The sequence below is a fragment of the Nicotiana sylvestris genome, chromosome 1 (assembly GCF_000393655.2).
Source record: "Nicotiana sylvestris chromosome 1, ASM39365v2, whole genome shotgun sequence".
Classification (NCBI taxonomy): domain Eukaryota; kingdom Viridiplantae; phylum Streptophyta; class Magnoliopsida; order Solanales; family Solanaceae; genus Nicotiana; species Nicotiana sylvestris.
In genome coordinates, this window is record NC_091057.1 from 100,935,288 (window position 1) to 100,959,462 (window position 24,175).

Sequence of the window (24,175 nt, forward strand, 5' to 3'; positions counted from 1 at the left end):
ATGTGGCCTTCAATTTAAAGCCCTAATATACTACTTTCCTAATTCATTTCTTCTCCGACAAAGAATTCGACCAACTCCTAGAACATTACAATACCCCTCCTAAGAAAAAGACCTTGTCCCGAAGGTCATAGTTGTGCGACGAACTCCAAAAATTGACGCATCACATGCCCCTAGTCTTCCCAAGTAGCTTCTTCTTGGCCTAGATTCGCCCGTTGAACCAAAACCTTGACCCCCAACGACATTATTAACCTTTACCATCTTCCTATGTAAAATGGCGATGGGTTGCACTAAGACTCGGCCATCTGAGTCACAAATCAGAGTCTGGAGCTGAGGAGTGATATGTAGATCTACACGATGCTTCAGCTGAGAGATGTGAAAGATATGATGGATCTGCGAGCCTGTAGGCAGTTCAAGCCAGTAAGCCACTTCTCCTATCTTCTGTAGAATCTTGTAAGGCCCGTAGAACTTTGCACTTAGCTTTATATTTTTTCTGATTGCTAAGGAGGACTTTTTGCAAAGGTTGGAGTTTGAGGTAGACATAGTCACCCATTTCTAGAACTCGGTCAGGTCTATTCCGATCTGCATAGAATTTCATCATGGCCTGAGCCTGTGTGAGATTCTTCTTAAGTATCTGTAGCATTTGTTATTTTTATGCAATGCATGTGCCTGCTTGAGTCTGGTTCGAGTGGGGAAGAGACCCTAGAGGGGCCTGGGGTGGGTAAAACCAATACAAGACTTGAAAGGGTGTAGTGTTTAAGGAATAGTAGTGGTTGGTGTTAAACCCCACTCAGCGAGTGGTAACCACTTGACCCATTGTTTGGGGTTGGTAAACATCATAGCCTTGAGGTAGGACTCCAGGCACTTATTCAGTCTTTCAGTTTGCACATCGTTTTGTGGATGGTAGGCTGGTGACATTTTGAGCTTAGTACCTGTAAATTTGAACAGTCTTTGCCAGAACTAGCTAGTGAATACTGAGTCACTGTTAGTGACAATTGATTTAGGTATGCCATGAATCTTGTAGATTTCCTTTAGAAACAAATCAGCAACATCCTGAGCATTAAAAGGGTGCTTTAGTGATAGGAAATGGCCATACTTAGTTAATCCATCTACAACAACTAAGATGACATTCTTGTGTCTGGACGAAGGCAGACCTTCTATAAAGTCCATGGCTATATCTTGCCAAGGAAGGTCGGGAATGGGCAGTGGTTGTAGGAGGCCAGTAGGGTGTGAGTTGGTAGTTTTGACCCTCTAACAAGTGTCACATGCTCAGATACCCACTTGAAAACATCGTGTTTCATGTTAATCCAATAAAATATCATCTTTATCCTTTTGAGAGTGCCTTGCTATCCTGGGTGTCCTCCAGAGGGGAATGATGCAGCAGATCAAACATTTTAGTTCTTAGATCAGAACTTCTGCCCATATAGATCTTCTGTTCATACCTCAAATTCCTTGTGTAAGAGAATACTTAGGGTTGCTGCTAGGAGTGATTATCAGCGCAGTGATAAGTTAAAGAGCAGTAGGATCATGCTCATAGCTGAGCTCAATTTCTGACATCCAGGTTAGTAGGCTAGGTTCAATTTCTTGTACTTTAGATAAGGCATCTGTCACCCTAATTTCAGTGCCCTTCTTGTATTGTACTTCATAATCCAACCCCATCAATTTAGCTTAACCCTTTCTGCTGCAAAGTTGTGGTAACTCTCTGCTCCAACAAGTATTTTAGGCTTTGTGGTCTGTTTTGATTATAAAATGTCCCTCTTGTTAGTAGTGTCTCCATTTTTTCACAGCTGACAAAATAGCCATGTACTCCTTCTCATATGTTGACAAGCTCATGTGGCTTGGTGCTAGTGCTTTACTGCAGAAGGCTGTAGGTCTTTCTTCTTGCATTAATACAACTCCTATGCCACTGGAGCATGCATCAGTCTCAACTATGAAAGGTTAAGTGAAATCAGCCAAAGCCAGTATTGGGGCAATTGTCATGATTGTCTTCAATGATTAGAAGGTTATGGCAGCTTCTGTGTTCCCCTGGAATCCTTTCTTCTTGAGTAAATTTGTGAGGGGTTTGTTGATTACCCCATATGACCTAAAATAATTCTGTAGTATCTCATCAACCCAGAAATCCCCTAAGTGCTTTCATTGTTATGGGAGTTGGTGAGTTGGCCATTACTTCAATCTTTGAGGGGTATGTGGCTACTCCTTCTTCAGTAATGATGTGTTCCAAGTATTCCACTATATACTTCCCAAATGAGTACTTAGAAAGTTTGGCAAAAAGCTGCTTCTTCCTTAGTATATTCAGCACCACCTAAATGTGTGTGACATGATCTTCCAAAGATGCATTATTGATAAGAATGTCATCAAAGAACACTAGCACAATCTTCCTCAAATATGCCTTAAATACATTATTCATAAGTGATTGATAGGTTGCAGGTGTGTTTGTCAAGTCAAAGGGCATGATTTTGAACTCATAATGTCCCAAATGAGTTCTAAAGGTATTTTTATAGATGTCTTCTTCTCCTATTCTAATCTGGTGGTAACCAATCTTTAAATCAATCTTAGAGTATATACAAGAGCCATGTAACTCGTTCATCAGTCATCTACTAAAGAATTTTGAAATTTATCCTTAATAGTCATGTTGTTGAGGGCTCTATAATCAATACAAAACCTCCCGCTACCATCTTTTTTCTTAACTACTAATACAGGAGAAGAGAAAGGGGAGTGACTATGTTGAATTATGCCATTACTAAGTGTCACGATTCGAAATCCACTATAGACCGTGATGGCACCCAATGTCGCCGTTAGACAAACCAACAGTGAACTATCTAAGCTGTCACGACCAATATACTATAGACCATGATGGCGCCCAATGTTGCCGTTAGGCAAGCCAGCGGTGAACTATCTACATAATTATCCATTTTAATTTTTAAAAATCAAGAGTTTCATTAAATAAATAGAATAAAATCTAGCACTCATAGAAGCCTATGCTTTTCTTTACAAAATTTCAAATATAAATAAAACATAAAGAGAAACGATAATAACAACGTAAACTACAATATTGAACATCAACTAGGAACCCCCAAAACCCGGTGTCACAAATGCATGAGCATCTACTAGAAGGTACAATAACAATACAACATATGTCTGAAATGCAAGATATATAGGATAATGTAAATGATTATGATGGAGATTTTATACTGCGGATCGTAACATGGGATGCAGTTCACCGTAAAGTCCTCGCAATAGTTGCGCCCTAGCGCCCAAAAGACCACAAAAATGTATATACCTGCACAATAAGTGTAGAAGTATATCATGAGTACATAAATCAATGTGTACCAAGTAAGTATCTAGCCTAACCCCAGAGAAGTAGTGACGAGGGGTCAACATCGACACTTACTAGTTGTCCAATAAATCAAGTGCAGTAAAAGTAAACAAGTATGAAGCATGGTAATTAAACAGCAAAACAAATATAGGTACATGATACAATCCTCCTCTAAATAGTAAACACAAGTCCTCAAATATCGGTTACCTCCTCAAATGGAGTACATATAATATGGTCCCCACCAGATAGGTCATCACAACTCAAGTCAGGAAAAATCACGGATACAATGGCTTTTTGTAAGATATTACGCACGATTCTGCCGAGGCGAACAACCCGATCCCAAAGGAGTATTTCATGAAGTTGCCGAGGCAGACGGCCCGATCCCATAAGAGTGTAATACATGACATTGCCGAGGTGAATGACCCGATCCCATAAGTATGTTTTATAGAAATGCCAAGACAAACAACCCGATCCCATAAGAATATGATACAATATCCTGCCAAGGTGAACGACCTGATCCCATAAGAGTGTGTTACAATATCCTATCAAGGCAAACAACTCCCATAAGAATGTGTTACAATATCCTGTCGAGGCAAACGGTCCGATCCCACAAGAATGTGATACATAATCCTGCCGACGCGAACAACCTGATCCCATAAGAGTGTGATACATAATCTTGTAGAGGCGAATAGCCCGATCCCATTAGAATAAGAAGCTTTAACTGGTCCTTTACCCCACTCACGAACATACGTGTGAGTTATAAAGTTTAAGAAAACTTTTCGACGAACATGCAAAACGTGGGAGAAATTCGTAAGAGAAGCATAATTTCCATGTCTAATCAAGTGGCTCATCGAATATCTAAAATAGGGAGTCCATTACTCTATGCATGTCTAATCTCGGGCCGTAATGCGAAATAAAGAAATTAAACAGGGAAGGATGACTCAAATAGTACATTTAAAGCATGGCGTGAATCTAAGTCTACCTGGACATAACGAGGAATTCTAGCATACGCACGGACACGTCCCATCTCATACATGCATAGCTCCCACAACATGTAACGGATAAGACATATAACACATACGGGTTAAATTTTCCCCTCACAAGGTTAGACAAGAGACTTACCTCGCTCCGAAGTTCCATAACTAGCTCCAACGCCTCTCTAACACCTTAAACTGATGCTCATCGATCCGAACTAGTCAAACAATTGGAAAACATAAAAATATGCCCCGACATCATAATTAATTAATTTATAACAATTCCCAACTCAGCTCAAAAAGTCAACCAGGTCAACCCTCGAGCCCACATGCCTGGATTCTAAAAATTTTCAAAGATGAACATTACCCATGACACCACGAACTCAAATACATAATTTATTCCTAATTTCATTCCCAATTTCGTGGTGAAAATCCAAAAATATCAATTCTAGGTTTTTCTTCAAAAACCCACAATTTTTTACAAATTTTCATGTTAAATCCTTATGAAATTCATGAAATTAACTTACAATATGCAGGAATTACTTACCTTGCAATAGATGAGGAAAATATCCTCTTCAGTAGATCCAAAGATCTCCCAACCAAGAGAAAATGAGAGAAGACTGAGCCAAATCTCGTACTTAACAAAGCATTCTACCTAGTGATCATTGCACCTAAGACCAAACAGTCGCACCGGCAGAAATTCCATCGCAGGTGCGGCTTCTACTTAAGCCTAGGCAAATCCGCTTTTGCGTACCAAATCTGCTCCTATAGTCATGCTTCTGCGGAGCACTGACCGCATATGCAGTGCTTTCTCCGCTTATGCGGATGTGCATCTGTGTGCCAAACTCCGCACATGCAACCCTTCCCATGGATGGTCCTCTTCGCTTCTGCGATGACCCCCCTTGCACCTGCGTGTACGCACCTGCAACCAACCCCACCGCAGGTGCGATGACACCAGACTTCAGCAGTCTTCATCAACCAACAAGCCCAAAAATGATCCTAATTTCAATCGGATTCAAACCCGGAGCCCTCGGGACCTCGTACGAACATACTAACAAGTTCCAAAACACATAGCAAACCTACTCGAGGCCTAATATCACATCAAACAACATCAAATTTTACGAATCGACGGCCAAAACCTTTCTTTCAACTTTCCAACTTTCAAACTTTGCTGAACACGTGTGAATTATACTTAAACATCCCGAAACAATGCCAAACTTTACGTTCAGGTCATAAATTACAATGCAAACCTATTCCAAGGCTCAAAATGCCAAACAAACATCGATAATACCAAATTCCACTTCAAGCCAAACTTAGGAATTTCTAAAACTTTCAAAATGCCAACCTTCCACAATAAGCGCTGAAATGCTCTCGGGCGACTCGATATTCAACCCGAACATATGCCCAAGTCTAAAACTATCATACAAATATATTGGAACCTTCAAATCCTGATTTCGTGATCATTTATTTAAAAGTAAAACCCTAGTCAACTCTTCTAACTTAAAACTTCTAAACTGAGAATTTCCTTCTGAATCAACTCCGAACTTCCTGAAATTCAATTCCGACCACACGTAAAATTCATAATACATGAAGTGAAACTACTCAATGCCTCAAACCGCCAAACAATGCGCTAAAGCTCAAAATAACCAGTCGGATTGTTACGCTAAGCATCTCATTCACTTGTTTCCCAATTTTATTCATTTGAAAATAAATGTACCTGTATGGTCTTATGCTAACTGGTGTGGCTTAAAGTTTCATGGGAATAAAGTAGGCATGATTTCTCCTTGGTATAAGTGTCTTTGGATAAGAGAATATATCTGAAAATTGCTCCAAGACCTTGCTGGAGACAAGTATCCTTTCCGTTGTCTGTAATTCTGTGGTTGGAATTGTAAAGAGGTGAGCCTAGATAGCTTGACACTTTTTGAGGAGGTGTTTGACTCCAGAAGTGGTCATGCTCTTCAGCTCAGCTTGATTGTAAATACCCCTAAGTTCTACTCTCTTACCTTTATGTGTCACCTAAACTTTATATTCCACAAAGTCCAAGAGGACAGGATTGTATCCCTTCATCCAATCTCCCCCTAAAACCATGTCATTACCCCCTAACCTGAAGAGTCTCACTGAATTTCAAAAACCATCCCTTGTATGCTCCAGTTGAAATAAGGACAAGTGTGCAGACTGATGAGATGGTTCCCATTTGCCACAGTAACCCTCATTGGTGCTACTTTTTTGATTAGACATCCCATTTTCCCGGCAGTTTCTAAATATAAGAAGTTGTGCATGCTCCTTGAGTCTATAAAAATGGTCATGGTATTCCTCTTAGATTTCTCTCTGAGCTTGATAATGTTAGGCACCTCAGTCCCTGATAAGGCATTTAGACTTATGGCTTCATCCATAATCTATTCTTCTGGTATCTCCATATCCCTTTCCCACACTTCTTCTGTGTTGGTGTTAGGATCCTCATCAGTCTGTTCTGTGGAGCAGTCATAGCATTCAATTGTTTATTTTTGCATTGGTGTCCTGGATAGTAACTCTCGCCACACTTATAGCAAAGACCTTGAACTCTTCTTGACTCAAACAACTTATTACCTTGACTAGCACTCCATGCACTCCTAAAAGCTGGGTAGAACCTTGTAGGTTGGTCTGTGTGGCATTGCTAGGATGAAACCCCTTCCCACATTGTTTTCCTTTTTTCTGTTCCAAGTCTCTATCACCTTCTCTTGCATGGCCTTTCCAAGTGCTTGGCTCAATTTGTAAGGATTGAGCATTTTGATAGTATGCGTTATTTCTTCTTTCACTCTTTCCACAAAGAATTCCAAGAAAAAATCCTCCGGTATGGTAGGACTTCTAATCTCAACCCAGGCCTTCAACTCTTCAAACTTCTCTAGGTACTCATTGACTGTACCTTTCTGCTTAATATTTTTAAATTCACCAGTAACGTTGAACTTACTATTTTCAGCATCTTGAAATCTCCTGCACAGTTCCTCACAAAATTCTTGCCAACTAACATGCTCTTTACTTAATTGATAGGAGAAGTACCATGCCTCAGCCCTACCTTGAAGATGAAGAGCAACTTCTTCCATCTTCTGGCCTTGATCAACTATGTGGTTGTAGTCTCAACCATGAGCATGGATCTCCCTCCTCCCTCAATGCCTTCAAAATATGAAAACTCCAATAGAGAATTGGAGCTATGGCTTGGAATTCTTTCCCCTGTTCTAGGAGAAGCCATTTGATACAAAAATGGAAGTTTTATTGATCACTCAAAGGGAATTACAATTCACTAATTAACCAACTGTTACATGATTAGAAAAGGAAACAATTGGTAAGAACTCCACTCAGCTCGATCATCACATGTAATGGAGATGGAATTGAATTAGGTCAAACGAGTAGAAATGAAGAAGAAGGAGAGTGAAAGGAGAGAATGAGAGAATAACAAAGGAAGAGAGAGAAACTACCGATCGAAAACTGAATTCTCTTTCCCAGCCCAATTCTATTATAACGACTGAGCCCACCAACTGAACGACTGAGCCCACTAACTAATTAGCTAGAGTGAATCTGAGCATTTAATTTGTACTAAGCTAGACTTGATTTTGGCCGTTGATTTGCACTACACGTGCCTTTCTTCTATAGTCACGTGGTCTTCTATTTACATCCCTAATATGCTACTTTCCCAATCTACAAAGAATTCGACCAACTCCCAGAACATTACATAATGGAGTTTAGATAGCTTGGAAAACAAATGAGCAGTATTGTCAAATTTGCCATCTAATGTTTGATACATACCAACCAAAAAAATAAAGTCATGTTTTTCATTTAAATTTAAAATTACAAATATATAAATAATAAAGCAAAAAGGGGGGAAAAATGATATGGGGGGGGTGGGGTTGATGCGGGAGAAGGTAGGGGGTTGAAACTACTTAAAAATGTTATGGTGCAGAACAGGGTGGGTTGAAATTTTTGTGGATTATCAAACCTGTCCTCCAGCCCGCCCCGCTGTTGCCAGGAATATACCACACCTCACGCAATGAGCTCAATGTGCGAGAGGCTTCAATCAACAAGAGTTGGGCTAGTAGAGTTTGGTCAATCGAGAGCTTATCGCGAGAAGGAAGCTTGAGCAGGCTTCTCGTGATGGCTTTTGAAGGAGGGGAAAGTTAGGCAAAATCTTTAACGCCCGGCAAGCACGCGCCACAAACTTATTATTTCAAAACAAGCTGATGAACTAGAAGTCCTAACAGGAAGGGCCTTCTTGCTTGCATAGCTAATGAATAAATTGAACACAACTGTGCATTATTCCTATTTACATGGCTTTTAGTTTCAGTATCTTCCCTCTTAATAACTTCCATTAGAGCATGACCAAGTCTCCTGCACAACCTGTCACAAATTATGTAAAATTCTCATTCTTTTTCATTCATTCCTTTTTGTTGGATATCTTGTTTTTCTTTTTTTCTTTTTTTGTGATAGAAAAATTATTCCTCTTTCACTTGATTGAATTACGAGTATCCCTTCAGCAAACAAGATAGTTCAAATGTAAACACTGTATCTTTTTTCAATGGGAATACAAAAGTTCATAATTTATCACAAAATTACATAAGTATAATTCATCAATTTCCTTATTTCTTTTTCTGATTTCCGAATTAGTAACCAAAATGTGATTCTTTTGGACTCAAAGAACAAAAATATGTGAGAAAAATATAGTTACCAAAATATATATAGCATTTTTTTGAAATACGCTATACTTAAAATGGCCGTTTGGCCAGTTAATTATAGCGTCTTTCAAAAAAATGCTATATTTGAATTAAAAAAAGCGGAAAACTATAGTGTGTTTTGTTAATATGTTATATATAACAAAAGATGCTATATATATATATATATATATATATATATATATATATATATATAATATAGACCGTCTTCATCTTCCCCAAAACAGAATAGAAATCGAACCCCCCTCCCCCCCCCCAAAAAAAAAATTAAAAAATCAAAACGATCCTCCCCCTCCATTTTTAATCAAAAAAAGCTTGAGTGGAGCTCACTTGTCCCACAAAAAGTAAAGATTCTCGGTCCCACGTGCTAGCTAAGTCATTATCTCGGACATTGTTGCTTGTTTCGGCTCCAAATCATAAATCTTCGACTTTCTAAAAATCTTAAATCGAGGTATTCCTACTTAGTTTTTTTTTTTTAAAAAAAAACTTATATAAAAAATGCATATTAGTTGTTTTTTATGTGCTCTATGTTATTTTGTGATTGTTTTGCGATTTAACTAATTTGTTATTTTCTGTCCGGACTATAGTATTAGTGTGCTAATATATATATATATATATATATATATATATATATATATATATAGGTATATATATATATAATTCGTAAAATAGAGAAATTGTTATTAGTTGTTAAAAAAATGTTAATTAGTTACTTTTTACTGTGGTCTATGTAATTTTGTGATTAAATTATTTTGTTTTTATCCAGTTTAGATTATTTATTTGCTAAAAGACTAGTAAACTAGATACATTATTACTTTAGTTCCCTGTAGTGGTATATTGTGGCCTAATGCAGTGCTCGTATTTGTAATGTAGTGACCTTTTAGTGTAGTAAAATGTAGTGTCCTTTAGCGTAGTATCCTTGTATTTATAGAAATTAATCATTTAAGTATCTCTTATTCCCAAAAATACGTCAAAAAGCTAATAGTTCAAACACAAACTATCTCCAATTATAGTCAACAAATGTAAGAACATAAGAATTCAGGATACATTGGTCCTACTGTGTCTCAAATATTGTGTCCGAAACCAAAATATGAATATTTAATAATTAAATCATGTATAGTTATGAAAATTAATTATTTAATTTTAATATAGTAAAAAATAATTTAGTAAGGAAACAATAAACATATAAAATAATAAAACTAACATATTAAATAAATAAAACTAACATATAAAATAATAAACTAACATATAAAATAACAGACCTGTTGAGTGAAAAATCACAAAAAATTTCTCATCTTGAACATAAGAATTCAGGATACATTGGTGCTACTGGTCCTCAAATATTGTGTCCGAAACCAAAATATAAATATTTAATAATTAAATCAGGTATAGTAAAAAATAGGTGAATAACTAACAAAAATATAAAATAATAAAACTAACATATTAAATATAAAATTATACTATTAAAAATGTATCAACCTAATAAACAATATAGTAAAAATATCGAATAAAATTTAATATTCAAGGTATTGCAATATATTTAAGCAGTGGAAAAGAAAAATAATGTAATTAATTTAGTTCATTTACAGTAGTTGTCATGGAGGTTCCACCTTTGCATCTGCGACCTGCCTCCCTAAAGCTATTATTGCTATAGGCCGAGCATAGGTCCTCTTACATATGGGAGGGGAAGTTATTGGCCCAGACTATACGTTCTAGGAGAATAGACGATATGTGGGACTTTCTTAAGGATCGCCAGCTCCATCCTCGTATAGTCAGACGCCTGCAGGATATGGGTTTTATAGGATTATTGAGATCGGCTGGCTGCAACTAGATTGGTCGTTGATCACGACTTTGACAGAGCGGTAGCGACCAAAGATGCACACATTCCATTTGCCCATTGGCGAGGCCACTATCACGCTGCAGAATGTGGAGGTTCTGTATGGATTGCCGGTTGATGGACTTCTTGTTGCTTTGGTGCAAGGCATGAGAGATTATACGGGAGATCAGTACCTGGAGACATTGCAGCGGCTCACCGATTTCCGACCAAAGGATGAGGGTGTATTGGTTGGGGCTAGTCGTCTTGCATTTGGAGGCCATGTTGATTGAGGCTAGTCGTCTTGCATTTGGAGGTCATGCATGATGACATTACTCATGATACACCGGATGTTCATATTAACCGATACACGAGGTCGTTATTGTTGCTTATGTTTGAAGGCGTATTGTTCCCGAGCACTTCAGGAAACTTAGTCAGCTTGAGATTTCTTCATCATCTTGAGCGGCTAGTTGATTTACATCAGTACAACTGGGGGCTGCTGTTCTTGGTTACTTGTACCGGCAGATGTGCCAGGCATGCATGGGCATCCAGTGAGACGTTGCAAGATTTATGCCGCTACTGCAGGTGAAAACATAGTCAAATACTCTCTTTATTATAACATACATCTTAAAAATATACCTTAAATTTTACGTCTAAATTGTTTATTAGGTTTGGGCCTAGAAGCGGTTCTTGCAGTTTCAACCACGTCTACCACCAATTGCCCAGGATGCACTACCTCCGTCGTTTCTCCCTTTGGCTAGGTGGTGGGTTGATAGGCAGGGATACGGACGTGAGTACGAGGCTCGACATAATCTCCCCTATTGTAGAGATTTGTTGGATTTGCTGGAAGATGCGCAAATAATTCTATACTTAAGTTTACTTGGCCTGGATTTATATGTGTTGCGTGTACTCATGGTTCCTATTTTTACGTAATAGTTCATTTAGAGTCCATACAGTGACGAGCTAATTACGGGTTTACCCAATTATTGCTCGACCGGGCGACTTATCTGGATCGCTTCCGATATTGTTGAGCATCATGCCACCGAGCAAGTCCTTCGCCAGTTTGGTCGACCGCAGCTTGTACCTCCACCGCCCGCTTGGGTTAGGACACATTACCAGCGGGATGATCGTTTGAGAGCTGACTAGGCATAAGAGGCATAACTAAAGGAGCAGATCGAGACTTGGTACCAGCGGCGTGACCTGATTCTGTCACCCCCTCCACCCGATCTTATGGATGGTGAGCATGCGTATATGGGCTGGTACCGCAACATTACCCGGTTTATCATCGGGAATCCCATTCATCACGTTGGCAGTCGGTTCATTCCATACGCCGAAAGGCATGAGGCGCTGGTATGTTATTTGGTATACTTAGTTATAATGTTAACATTACTGTTTCACAATTAATATTTTATATGTTGTGTAAGTTATTGGACTACATATATTCCACAAGTTGGGACTGCAGATGCAGCAACATACCGGCGAGGGAGCGACCGCTTTGCACGACTATGGCCAGTAGGTTACAGATTTGGCTGCCTAGACATTGCAGCGAGCCCGTGATAATGAGCGCTTAGGACACGAGGCTGATTATATGGCGCCAGAGCAGTACCATCGTGGGCCAGCAATGCAGCCTGAATGTGATCGACGTGGTAAAGGTGCGCCGCGAGGCGGGGGTGTGCCATGAGGTAGGGGTGTCCCGCGAGGTAGGGTGTCCCACGAGGTCATGGGGTCCGCGAGGAGGTGTTCCCCAGCAAGGAGGCGTTGAGGCACCTGTTGAGGATGTTGGAGTTGATCAGCCGTGTGACCATCCTGATCCTAGTGATATCCCGTCATTTAGTCCGGGGCTTACTCTAGGGACTTCGCAGGTGACCCCATCAGCTCCATTGTCAATTGCGGGCACGGCCTTTACCTCACATTATTTGTCCAGTACGAAATGTAGATATTGGACGCCGACTTAGTTATGGCTCACCATTGAGGGATGCTGAGGATCTTCCACAGGATTTGGTTAGTTTGTATTACTATTACTTATATTTTATGTTTATATCATTGATTAGTCATAAATATCTAAAGCATATTTTTTTTGAAGCCATCATCCTCGCCCATCGCGGAGGCCACTAGGTGCGTCACTCACATGCCTGAGACGGATGAGTATATTTAGGAGCCCACTGTGACCATGGTAAGATATTTTAATTATTTTTAGCAGTCAACCCCCACATTACTATTATATATTTTATATACTAAAATATGTCATTATTCTGTAGGTCACTACTGCACCGACGACCCCTTCTACCGACATGCTAGCCTTACTGACGATCATGTTGTAGCTCATCCTCCGATAAAGAGGCGTCATGATAAGGATGATCCTGATAGTGTAGTTAGGCGGCATGGGATGCGCCTGAGGCCAGTGGCTGGTTTAAAGCATAAAGGTTGTGGGACACATTGATTTTTTGATTTTATGTACATATGACAATCAGTAAATAATAACAACTTTATCTATGGTTTAGCATTATATGTGCATTACGTTTTTATTTCAATATGTCATTGTTATTTTAATAGTAAAAATGGGCAAAACAAACATAACAACTTAACATAATTTAAAATCGATATAACTAATGAAAATACAACACTCAACACATACATGTGTTTGTTTAGTCACTACCGCCCATTATTTTCTGCTCCAACTACTTAAATTTCTCTTCCATTTTATTTTTTTATTCTTCCTCCTCTTTTAGTTTCTCCTGCAGTGTCGCAATTTGTTATCGCATCTCAGAGATCTAACATTGGTATTCAGCGTTCATATTCCAAACATACTGCAAAATTGATTTGTAGTATTCCTGGTTAATGAGTTTATCATACCATTCCTCAAACATACAATGATTTCTGTCATTGTCTCCAAACCTGTATAGACACATCCAGTATTTGTACCAACATTACCATCGGACCAACATACCTTCATAATCGCACGTTTTCCATAATAGCACTGTGGTGCGTCATTGCGTCCAGACATTTGTTAATGCAAGAAAAATGAAAAAATTATGGAAAGTTTTGCTATTTGTTTTGGTTAAGTGCAGAAAATAATTAAAATGCTCTAGTCATTTATAGGCAAGAAAAAAACACATAACATGGTATGTAACCGCACTATGCTTCGCGTGCTAACAATTCTTTACGGTATAATACAGCTTTTCGAGAAGACAACTTTTTTAGAACGATAGCTTTATCAAGTCGACAAGACAATACACATAACGTGGTATGTAACCACGCTATGTTTCACATGCTAACGATTCTTTACGGTACAATACAGCTTTTCCAGAAGACAACTTTTTTTCAAAACGGCAACTTTATCAAGTCGACGAGACAATACATATAATGTGGTATGTAACCACGCTATACTTCGCGTGCTAACAATTCTTTACAGTACAATACAACTTTTTCCAGAAGATAAATTTTTCAGAACGATAGCTTTATCAGGTCGACAAGGCAATACACGTAACGTGGTATGTAACCGCGCTATGCTTCGCGTCATAATAATTATTTCGAGTCTAAGAAAGCTTCTTAAACTGAATCAAGTCATATGTATTTCAAAGACCTTTTGAATAAATATTACAACACCCATTAAAAAAATGCCACTACGTGTATTAATGTTAAATATCAAAAAGATTATTTTGAAGGTTTTTTTTATTTTTAAAAAGGGTTTATGTTAGATTGTTGTACTAAAGTATTAATGTTAAATATCAAAAAGATATAACAGTAATGGAAACATAATTTTATTTTATATATTCTGCAAGATAAACAAATACATATACTTATTACAACCACATTACAGAAATAAAACACTACGTGCATCCTTGATAGTTGGGCACATTAGATGAACTTCCACCAGAAGCTGGATTACCACCGCCACCCAAACCAGCTGAAGGACATTTACGACGGTCGTGTCCTGTTTAGGAGCATATGCCATATTTGCGTGCATAAATTGTATCATCAACATCCATTTGATTTCGTATACGCGTTCTTTTTTGCACGTATAGCTTACGCAAATACTCCTTGTTACACACCATTTTAAATGGTTCCGGTGGTTAATAATGCTCAGCACTCACTAGCTGCAACTACCCACTATATGTATTTAAATATGCAGCAACACTATATTCCTTAACAACGTATCGGGTTGCCGCTAAACCTGTATGTTGAAAGCACTTCATGGCATGCGAGCACGACATGTGGTAGATGGACCATTTCCCACAAGAACACAACCTGCTGCCTTCATTTACGGTGTGTGTATTATTTTCCCGATTTTGATAGATAGCGGTGAGAACTTCAAAAATATTTTGCTCGTTACAATACTGTAAAAATGAATGTCATTGAGCTCGCCTCCTGTATTTCTCAAATCTTTTCATTGGTATTGGCATAAATTCAACACCCCTCTCCATCAATTACGATGCACCTTTATGCCTTTCAACAAACCTCTCCGTCATATGTTTGAATGACATCCGCACTATGGCAGTGATAGGCAATCCACGTGCAGACTTCAATAATCTGTTGAAAGATTCTTACACATTTGTAGTTAGGGTTCCCCATCGTCTGCCACCGTCCGCATGCAATGTCCACTTGTCAAGCTCATGTTGCATCAACCAATCATAGGCTCTTTCATCTTCCTGCCTGATTGATTCCATGCACCTCCTGAATTTGCACTCCTGGTGATCAGTTACAACCATCCACATTAAATCATGTAAGTCCTTGTTGAGATGTGTCTTCTGTAAATTGGCCTTCATGTGCCTCACACAGTAACGATGGTATGCATAAGGTTCCCGCCATTCAGGCAAATGCTGTATATAATTTAAAACACCACCATACCGATCAGATATTAGATAAATACCTGAACGTTGTTTGACAACGTGCTCCTTCAAGTGGTTCAAAAATAGTGTCCACGTCTCTTGGCTTTAATTGGCACAAATAACAAAATCTAGGGGAAATATTTGTCCAGTACCATCTACTGCAACGACGATCAACAACTTAATATTATAATTACCATAGACATGAATGTCGTCTATAGATATTACCGGCCGACAATGCACAAAACCATCAATTGTTGGTTTGAATGCCCAGAACACGTATCTAAATATATATTTTGGTATTCCCGCACTCGCTCAAACTTCCATTCAACAACAGTCCCGGGGTTAAATTGTTGCAATACGGCCATGTACCTGGGTAGAGATGCAAATGATTTATCCTAGTCACCATAAACAATTTCAAACATATGTTTGCGCTTGAAAAATATCTTTCTTTTGGTAATGGTATACCCATATTCCTGGTGGACAGATGTAATACACTCTCTGATCTTGTACCTTATGGAGGCTTAAATTTGTGGAATCAAAACAAGAGAAATCAAGTCAACATCCAAGTTAAAGTGATTCCCACTCAATGTGTTCATTTCACAATTGTGAGTGCCAAAGTATTTACCCACAACCCATATAAATCTTCGTCCTCGCATGCAGCATCCAATTACAACCCGTAAATAGGGGTGGGCGTTCGGTCGGTTCGGTTCGATTTGAAGAAATTCAGTTCAGTTATTCGGTTTTCGGTTTTGTAAAAGTAGTAACCGAAACCGAACTGAAATAAGTTCGGTTCCGTTCGATTTTTCTAATTTCGGTTCAGTTATTTCGGTTCGATTTTCGGTTTGAGCATTATCATATTGAACTCCTTCTATGTAATAATATGACCGATGAATTTGTTGATTTTTCTCAAAACTTCGAAATTGTTGGAATATAGTGTTTATAGAAGAAAAAAATAGACTAAACTTTGCACACTATTATGGATTATAAAATTTAAAAATAGTGTAAATTACAACTCTGTGTGAAATCCTCCCGGTATCTATCATATATGCTATGGAAGTTCTAATAGACTGAAAGTCTTTAAGATTGAAAAATTGATGGACTTAATTAATTGGGTTGAGTCTTTGATAGACTGGACCTAATAGTATTAATTTATTACATATGAGCTTAGCCTATATATGACTTAAAGAACATATATGCTAATAATTCGGTTTTTCGGTTAACCGAACTAAAAAAATTAATAACCGAAAAACGAACCGAAAAATCGAAATTTTAAAATTTTAAACCGAAACCGACCAAACAAACAGAATAACAGAAACCGAAATAAAAAAAATTCGGTTCAGTCGATTTATTCGGTTCCGGCCGAAATATGCCCACCCCTACCCGTAAACCATTTACGACAAACAACCTTGTATACATTCGGAGATGACTCTCATACCATCATCTCACGGCACTCTTTTACGTTGTACATTTTTACCGCCCTGATTAGGCACATCTTATCAGGAAAAAGCATGCCCTTTGACAACATCGTTGGTCTAGATTTATCCCACATTACTGTCCGAATTTTGTCAATATTCCTTGTGAGGGCATCCACATCCGGCGTACTTGGCAAATGATCAAGGTAGGGAATATGCCTTGAATGAAACGGCACGTGGGACTCGTACACTCTTGGTATAACGGGAGGTGGAGCATGCTCCCTCGTCAATTCAGGTTTGGCATTCTCTTCCTCCTCGTCATCACCCTCGTCAAGGAAGGGTGTGTCATCTCCAGACTCATCAACATTGTTATCATAATCACTATTCTCTTCCTGACTCTACGCATCTGACGGATCCCGAGTAAATATGTCGTCTTTGGGCAATTGAGTGAGGACAGGACCATCAAGTTGCTCGTTTTTACTGTACATCTAAAGAAATAATGAGTTATTGAAATTGGTCCAAACAATACATATAACTTTATATATTCATTTATAAATCATAATGTGTTGATATCCCATGATGCAGATTATCTTGTTAATGCTGACTCCCGGATGGACCACCATGATCCAACACACCAAAACTAGGCATATTTCAACTGGCCGTTGGTTCATAACTTGTAAAATTCATATCTGGCGATAACCCATGCAGAATATATGAGTGTTAATACAAATACAACACACAAAAATATACATCGTAACACAAGGAAAAATTAAAGTTTACCACCCAACTTGTGTATTATGTATACTAGGGGAAAAATAATTTCCCCGCTCCTCATTCGTTCGTGGAGATAGATTTAGATCTGGCCAAACTCTTTCAGCCAGAACCTATTCGGCTAAAACTGCTCCAAAAAAATCACTCGATGATTGAGGGATTTTCTTACTTTGCACAACCTCATTATTGCGAACGTCTTCAGCCTTGACGTACATTTCCAACAGTTTTATCACAATAAATTTTCGGTATTCATCCGGAGTCCCCAAAAAATCTCTCAGAGTTTCATCGTCTTCGATGTTGAACTCAGCATAACAAGCAACCTTTGCAAAGTCATAGAATATGAATATCTTCCGGTTATTTTAAGATTCACCGAATGTTTGCTCACACTCATTTTTTTATATATCTACGATACCAATTTATCGTACTCTATTGTAAGTGACGACTTAACATAAGACTGTGGAGATAAACTATAGCTTACTACAACCTCATCCCCCTCCTCCCCAATATAATGAAACCCTAATTCTTCGCTCTTCAGACATTATGACAAAATGCAAAACAACTTAACAAAGAAAAATTTCAGAAAACTTGAAAATGTTTATGAATGGATTTTTACAAAATCCTCCACCTCTTTAAATAAGGCAAAAACCAGTCCCGAGGTTCAATTATTTGAGGTATAACGTCTTAGCTTAAAACACTATACCCAATTGAGTTATTATTATGTCAGTTAAGCACAGAAGAATTATTTGTAGGCCCACTTAATATGAATAGCGTTTTAGTAAAGAGTGTTATATATATAGCATCTTTTAAAAAGACGTTATACTTAACTGGCCAAACAGCCGTTAAAGTATAGCGTCTTTCAAAAAAACGCTATATATATATTGATATTGGTTACTATATTTTTTTCCACATATTTTTATTCTTTGAGTCCAAAAGAATCACATTTTGGTTCTGGGCTCTCCGATTTCCTCCTCCTTAGCACATATACCAACATTATAAATATGTATAATCGTACATGAACAATCGTTTATCTGTGCTTTTTTATCCTTTAGTAGTTAAGGAGAAGTTTTATTTTGTGTCTCATACAATTCACACTAGTTATATGAGGCTCCTTTTTGTCTCACAAATTTGTGGACTCCAATCTTACAATTCTGGGTCTACAGAAATCTGGGTCCACAAAACTGTGAGACAAAAAAATTATCTCATACAACTAGTTTCAGTTGCATGAGACATAAAATGAAATTTTACCGAGTTAAGTATCTCGATTAGGACAATGCTAGTAGCATTTTGAATTGCCTTTCTCTGCTTTTGTATAAAAAGCAAGTAGACATAATATAAAATTTCTCAGCAGGAATCTCTTATCTGCAATTCCTTGGCTTAGATATATCCAGATCTGTAATAGGGAAACGCGCCATTTCCTGTCATTGAATTTTTCAATTAATAAATTTTTTTTTCCCTCAACACGATTTCTGCGTATGCTTATAGAAATTGTATAATATGTAAATTAAATTAAAAGTATCACTTAAAAAGTTTATATAATTGTGGGTGTACTACTAGCTAGCTAGTCATTTTAACACAAGCTTAGAGAGAGGAAAGATGAAAATGAGGAGAGGGTTGATGATGCTCACCTTTACGGTAGCCGCAATCGTACTTTGCAGTCATCGGCCGGCGACGGCAGAAGAGGTAAACTCATGATATAATTAGTTACTCCTAATTTTGTTGTAAAATTTCATTGTTTCCTGTTATGAGCTTCACCGCCAAGTTGTTCGTTCCCTTACTACTGAAGAAGATTGATTATTTTTCTTCTCTTGAGTCAGCGCACTCACTACATTTCCCCCTCGCCATAAAGCAAAGATCGATTTATCTTTTTAATATTCCAGTAGTTGGGAAACATACGTTTATTAATTGTTAAAAGAAAATTATAATTGGAATATAAAATTTTCAAAAGTTCTGGTCCGATGTAAATTTGTTGACGGAAATGCTTACTCCTATTTGCAATAGTATTTTCATCATACCAAGCTTTTTCAAATCTAGAAACATTTTTTTTCTAAAGTTGAGTGTTTGTCAAGTTTTTTGAAGAAAAAAAAAATTATTTTGAGGAGAAATTGAAGCAATTTTGGAGAAGCTTAAAAAATTAGATTCTTCCTAAAATTGTTTTTTTGAAAAACAGTTTTGAGAAAAATACACTTAGAAATACTTTTTAATAGTTTGGTTAAATATTAATTGCTGTTCAAAAATACTTTTCAAATTAATTAGTTAAATATAAACTAACTCTTATTAAAAGTACTTTCGAAAAAAATACTTTTAAAAAAAAAATACTTTTTAGAATTAGTGATTTTAAAAGGTTAGCCAAATAGGCTATTAATATTGGGTATGAGATACATTGAGGTGGGAATCGTAATGTTCCGTCGGTCAACTACCTTTTACCTTCCACCACTGCCATTGCTATTGAGTAACTTTGTCCACCAAAATTTTGAATTTGTTGGAATACGAACTCCCATCAAATTTCTTTAATTTCCTCGGCACTAAAAACTTGCTATGGACATGTAAAGCAGCAAGTGGAATTAGCAGAGGGCGCCAATAGCACCACGTCGCCGTGGACACTATCTGTAGCAGAGGATAAATTTGGTTGCTTGAAGTTGTTCAATTGCGCCAAGTACGCAACGACCAGCTGCATAACTGAATGCTGCACTTTATTCCCCTTCACTACTAACCCTACACGAAATTGCATCTGCTGGCATCTGGCCGAGCATGTCAATAAAGAAGCTTTTACTGCTCTTCAGAAATATTGTGGCTTCAAGAATCCTTGTCAACATAAGCAAGTTAGTGTTCTGCCCTTCTTTGTCTTCTCTATTAATCACTCTTTTATGATAAAATAGGTTTAAGTTAGTTCGTATATATACAATGATATGATATTCTTTAATCGGGTCACTTATAAGTCTTTCTATGATATTCTTTACTCAATACTAGCTACCGACAAAGTATATAAAATATAGTTTTAACCTCACAAAATCATCTAATGCGAAAATCTAGCAGGAGGAAATAAACCAGCAAGAGGTGGTCAAAACTAGCAAGGCCATAGACAACAGGAATAGTAGAAACCAAGGTGTGGCAACTTGTTGTGCAAAGGATAAAGAAAAGATAAAGAATTGCATGTTGAACACTGCTTCCATAGACCAATGTTGCCCAACATTCAGTATTATGCTTGGCCGTAACTGCGACTGCTATAATTACGCCAAGAATTTAGACAATCAAGCTCTCATCACACTTGAGAGTTACTGTGATGTCACCAATCCATGCAGGAGTGCTCAAGTAATTACTCCTCTTTCTTCTTAATTAATTCTTTTCATATTATTATTACTGTCTTTTAACATATATATATATATATATATATATATATATGCCTAATTCAATTATTTTACCCTTTCGATGCCTAACTCATTGAAGAAATTATATAATTTGAATTGCAGAGAGATTGTACCAATAACATTTTCAGCAGGATGGAACTTTTTGCTAATTAAATTAAGAGTAAGAAATTTTGCAAATTTCCTTGCGTATTGACTAATGCATGTGTTTTTTAATGGTTTTATCAGGTGATGTAGGATTCTGAGACGGGGATGGAAGTAATCTTAGAAAAAAATCTGTGGTTCTACTTTGTATGATTTAATTGAATGCGACAGTCTCGCGTGAAATTGTTCACTTCAATATTATCATGCATGAAATGAATTTTCCTTTTTTTTTTCTTTCGTATATTTCCTCTTTCCGTAATAACTACTCTTTCTTTTTCAATTTAGATGACACACTTAACTTATTAGTCTGTTCCAAAAAAAATACATTTTTATAATTGGAAATAGTTCAACTTCAAACTTTTCATTTACACATTTTATCCTTAATGATAAGCTTTCATAACCACACAAATGTTATGGCCCCACAAAGTCTTTATCCCTTTAAGATTTTAAAACTACAAGTTTTAAAAGTTCTTTTTTCCCTTAAATTTGGTGTCGAGTCAAATGACCTCGCCTAAATTGAAACGGAGGGAGTAGTTCTTAGTAATAATTAGTAATACTCTTGCTCCGTCTTAATTTGTATGGCGCGAAATTATGGGAGATCCTAAATTGACACCATTCCACTAATAATTTATTTTGTGCAACTAACTTCAAAACGTATGTAGAAAATTTATTTCTTAATCAAATCTAAGTGTTGAAGTAAATAATATAATTTCTCTTTAATCAACTTCACCGTATGGTCCTGATCCTGCATTGCGAAAGCGATTACAGAAAACCAATTGATGTTTAACTTAAAGTATATATATTTGTATGTATATCACCTCATATTTTACTTTTGTTTCATGGATTTAGGATGTGAAATGTATTGATTTATGTTAATTTGATGTGTTTTTATGTGTAGGAATAATCCGGGAGAATCGGGGGCGATATGTGCGAAATTAGAGCCAAAACGGACGAAAACAGGGAAATGACATATTTCAGCGCCACAGGTTGCGTCCAACCCTACATATGGCGCCAAAAACAGAAGCTAAAACATTGGAGCGTCGTGGAGGGCGCCTGGCGCTAGCCAGGGCGCCAATGACGTGAATTTTCTCCAATTTTGCTTGGGACAAGGTTATTTCGGCCCTAGACATACCCAACATGTATAAAAGCAAGACTAAATATATTTTTAGAGGGGGAGGACGTTTTTTGAGAGTAAAACACAAGCACAAAGCCGCCGTGGAGGCCGAAATTCATCAAGTTCCATCTTTCTTCCTCCAAACTTAGTAATTTTTATGTTTCTTTGTATGATTTGTTGTTTTGCTACCATGTCTATGTGGAGCTAAACTTCACGTTCTAGGGTTGTGGTTCTTTCATGACTATTATTATTCGGATATTGATTTTGATTTCTTAGTTAATCATATTGGTTTATTTATTCAATCCTGCACTTAATTATATGATTGTTTGATCACCAATTGAATATTTTCTACGAATCTAGAGTTGAACTCGAAAGTGGGAATTCTAGATTGCATATAGGATTAAGTAGAGCAAGTTCTTGAACCTGGCATCGGGGAACGGATTCGCGGTTAGGATAGACATATACCTAATTGCCTTACTTGGTTGATTTACAGGAATTATAAACGTGTTCTTGTTAGTTCTAATTTCATAGACATATAGGCGTTAGGCTAGCTTGAATAGGCGAGTAAGAACTCGATAGATTCTTATGAGCAATATTAACCATGTCAACCAATAAACCAGATAAATTAATTAGTCAATTCAATTGAAGAATACAATAGGAATGTTAGATAGCCCATAACCCTAGATCGTCTTCATTACATTGATATCATAAAAATTTGCTCTTTCTCTATTCAAAGTTCATTGTTTATATTTTTTTACTTAATTAGTTTAGAATTAAATACTTCTAGGTTTAATTCTTGTTTAGATAATTAGGATAGTCTAATTTAGTTAATAGTTAATCACAAGTCCTCGTGGGATCGACATCCGACTTTTAGTCACTTTATTACTTGACGACCGCGTATACTTGCGTGTGCGTTTGGCCGCAACAAGTTTTTAGTGTCGTTGTCGGAGACTTAGAAATTAACTAGTCTACTAGATTAGATTTTTACTTTTCTTATACTCAAGTTTTTTTTCTTCTTATTTTTATCTTAGTTTAATATTTACTATCTTTGTTGATATGACATCTTCGAATGATAATTGGTCGAATATTGGTTATTCTTATTTTAGTGATCCATGTCCATATTGTGGAGAACCACACTTCTGGTAAAATTGTGAATCTCAATCTTATGGGTGAAATATTTGTAATATGTGTGGTGGTCAAGGTGGCCATTGGGATGGTTGTCCTAATTCTTCTCATCCTTTTCTGAGCCCTTTTTATGATCTTTCTAACAGTGTTTGTGAGTTTGACAGGGGCAATGAAGTGCAGGATATCGAACGTGATGCATATATTAGGGATATTCTGAGGCAAATAGCCGAGCAACAAGATGAAAATCGAAAGGCTATACAAAAAATTAGTGCAACAATCATGAGAATGAAGGCCGAGGCGGAGGAAGTGGCTGAAGAGAGCGAGTTCCCACCAGAAGATAATTTAAAAGAAGCAGATATAATGAGCCAATGTTGGCTAGAGGAACAAGCTCAACTGATAAAATCTTAAGAGTTTCTCTGTGATGATCTTTCAAATATGACAGAACAACTCATAGAAGGAAGAACTGAGCTCAAGCAAGAGATAGACCAATTTGGCTTAGATATCCATGACCTGCAGGCTCAATTGAATAAAAAGGTTGAGGTGTCTGATGCCCTACAATCAATTGTCGTAGATACTGGCCAACTTATGGAGCGGAAAGAGGAATTTCAACAATTCAAC

General features: G+C 37.3%; 1 protein-coding gene and 1 long non-coding RNA gene across 7 annotated transcripts; both read left to right on the top strand.

Annotated features, from left to right (window-relative positions):
- The first annotated feature begins 40 nt into the window (after nucleotides 1–40).
- Nucleotides 41–22,715, top strand: LOC104224768 (uncharacterized). Of its 4 annotated transcripts, none has more exons than XM_009776469.2 (6): nucleotides 41–417; nucleotides 19,367–19,492; nucleotides 20,365–20,631; nucleotides 20,843–21,121; nucleotides 21,280–21,337; nucleotides 22,217–22,715. In XM_009776469.2, exons 1-5 carry the CDS (start codon nucleotides 355–357, stop codon nucleotides 21,328–21,330), a joined length of 786 nt encoding a protein of 261 aa, XP_009774771.1. In that variant the 5' UTR covers nucleotides 41–354; the 3' UTR covers nucleotides 21,331–21,337; nucleotides 22,217–22,715. The 4 variants fall into 4 exon arrangements, with proteins under 4 accessions (XP_009774771.1, XP_009774772.1, XP_009774773.1 ...); XM_009776470.2 differs by having other exon boundaries at nucleotides 20,846–21,121; XM_009776471.1 differs by lacking the exons at nucleotides 21,280–21,337; nucleotides 22,217–22,715 and adding an exon at nucleotides 21,403–21,559.
- Nucleotides 9,663–13,308, top strand: LOC138868097 (uncharacterized). Of its 3 annotated transcripts, none has more exons than XR_710422.2 (5): nucleotides 9,664–11,385; nucleotides 11,470–12,150; nucleotides 12,225–12,801; nucleotides 12,884–12,973; nucleotides 13,059–13,308. It is a non-coding gene; the product is annotated as an uncharacterized lncRNA (long non-coding RNA). The 3 variants fall into 3 exon arrangements; XR_710424.2 differs by having other exon boundaries at nucleotides 12,251–12,801; XR_011404905.1 differs by having other exon boundaries at nucleotides 9,663–11,385; nucleotides 11,470–12,801.
- Nucleotides 22,716–24,175: the final 1,460 nt, after the last annotated feature.

Excerpts from the sequence above, each read along its gene's own strand:
- LOC104224768 (XM_009776469.2), top strand. The coding sequence starts at position 355 with ATGCTTCAGCTGAGAGATGTGAAAGATATGATGGATCTGCGAGCCTGT. Across the intron at positions 418-19,366 it reads CCTGTAGGCAGTTCAAGCCA|CTAGCTAGTCATTTTAACAC; the intron begins GTAAGCCACTTC and ends GTGTACTACTAG. Across the intron at positions 21,122-21,279 it reads ATCCATGCAGGAGTGCTCAA|AGAGATTGTACCAATAACAT; the intron begins GTAATTACTCCT and ends TTTGAATTGCAG.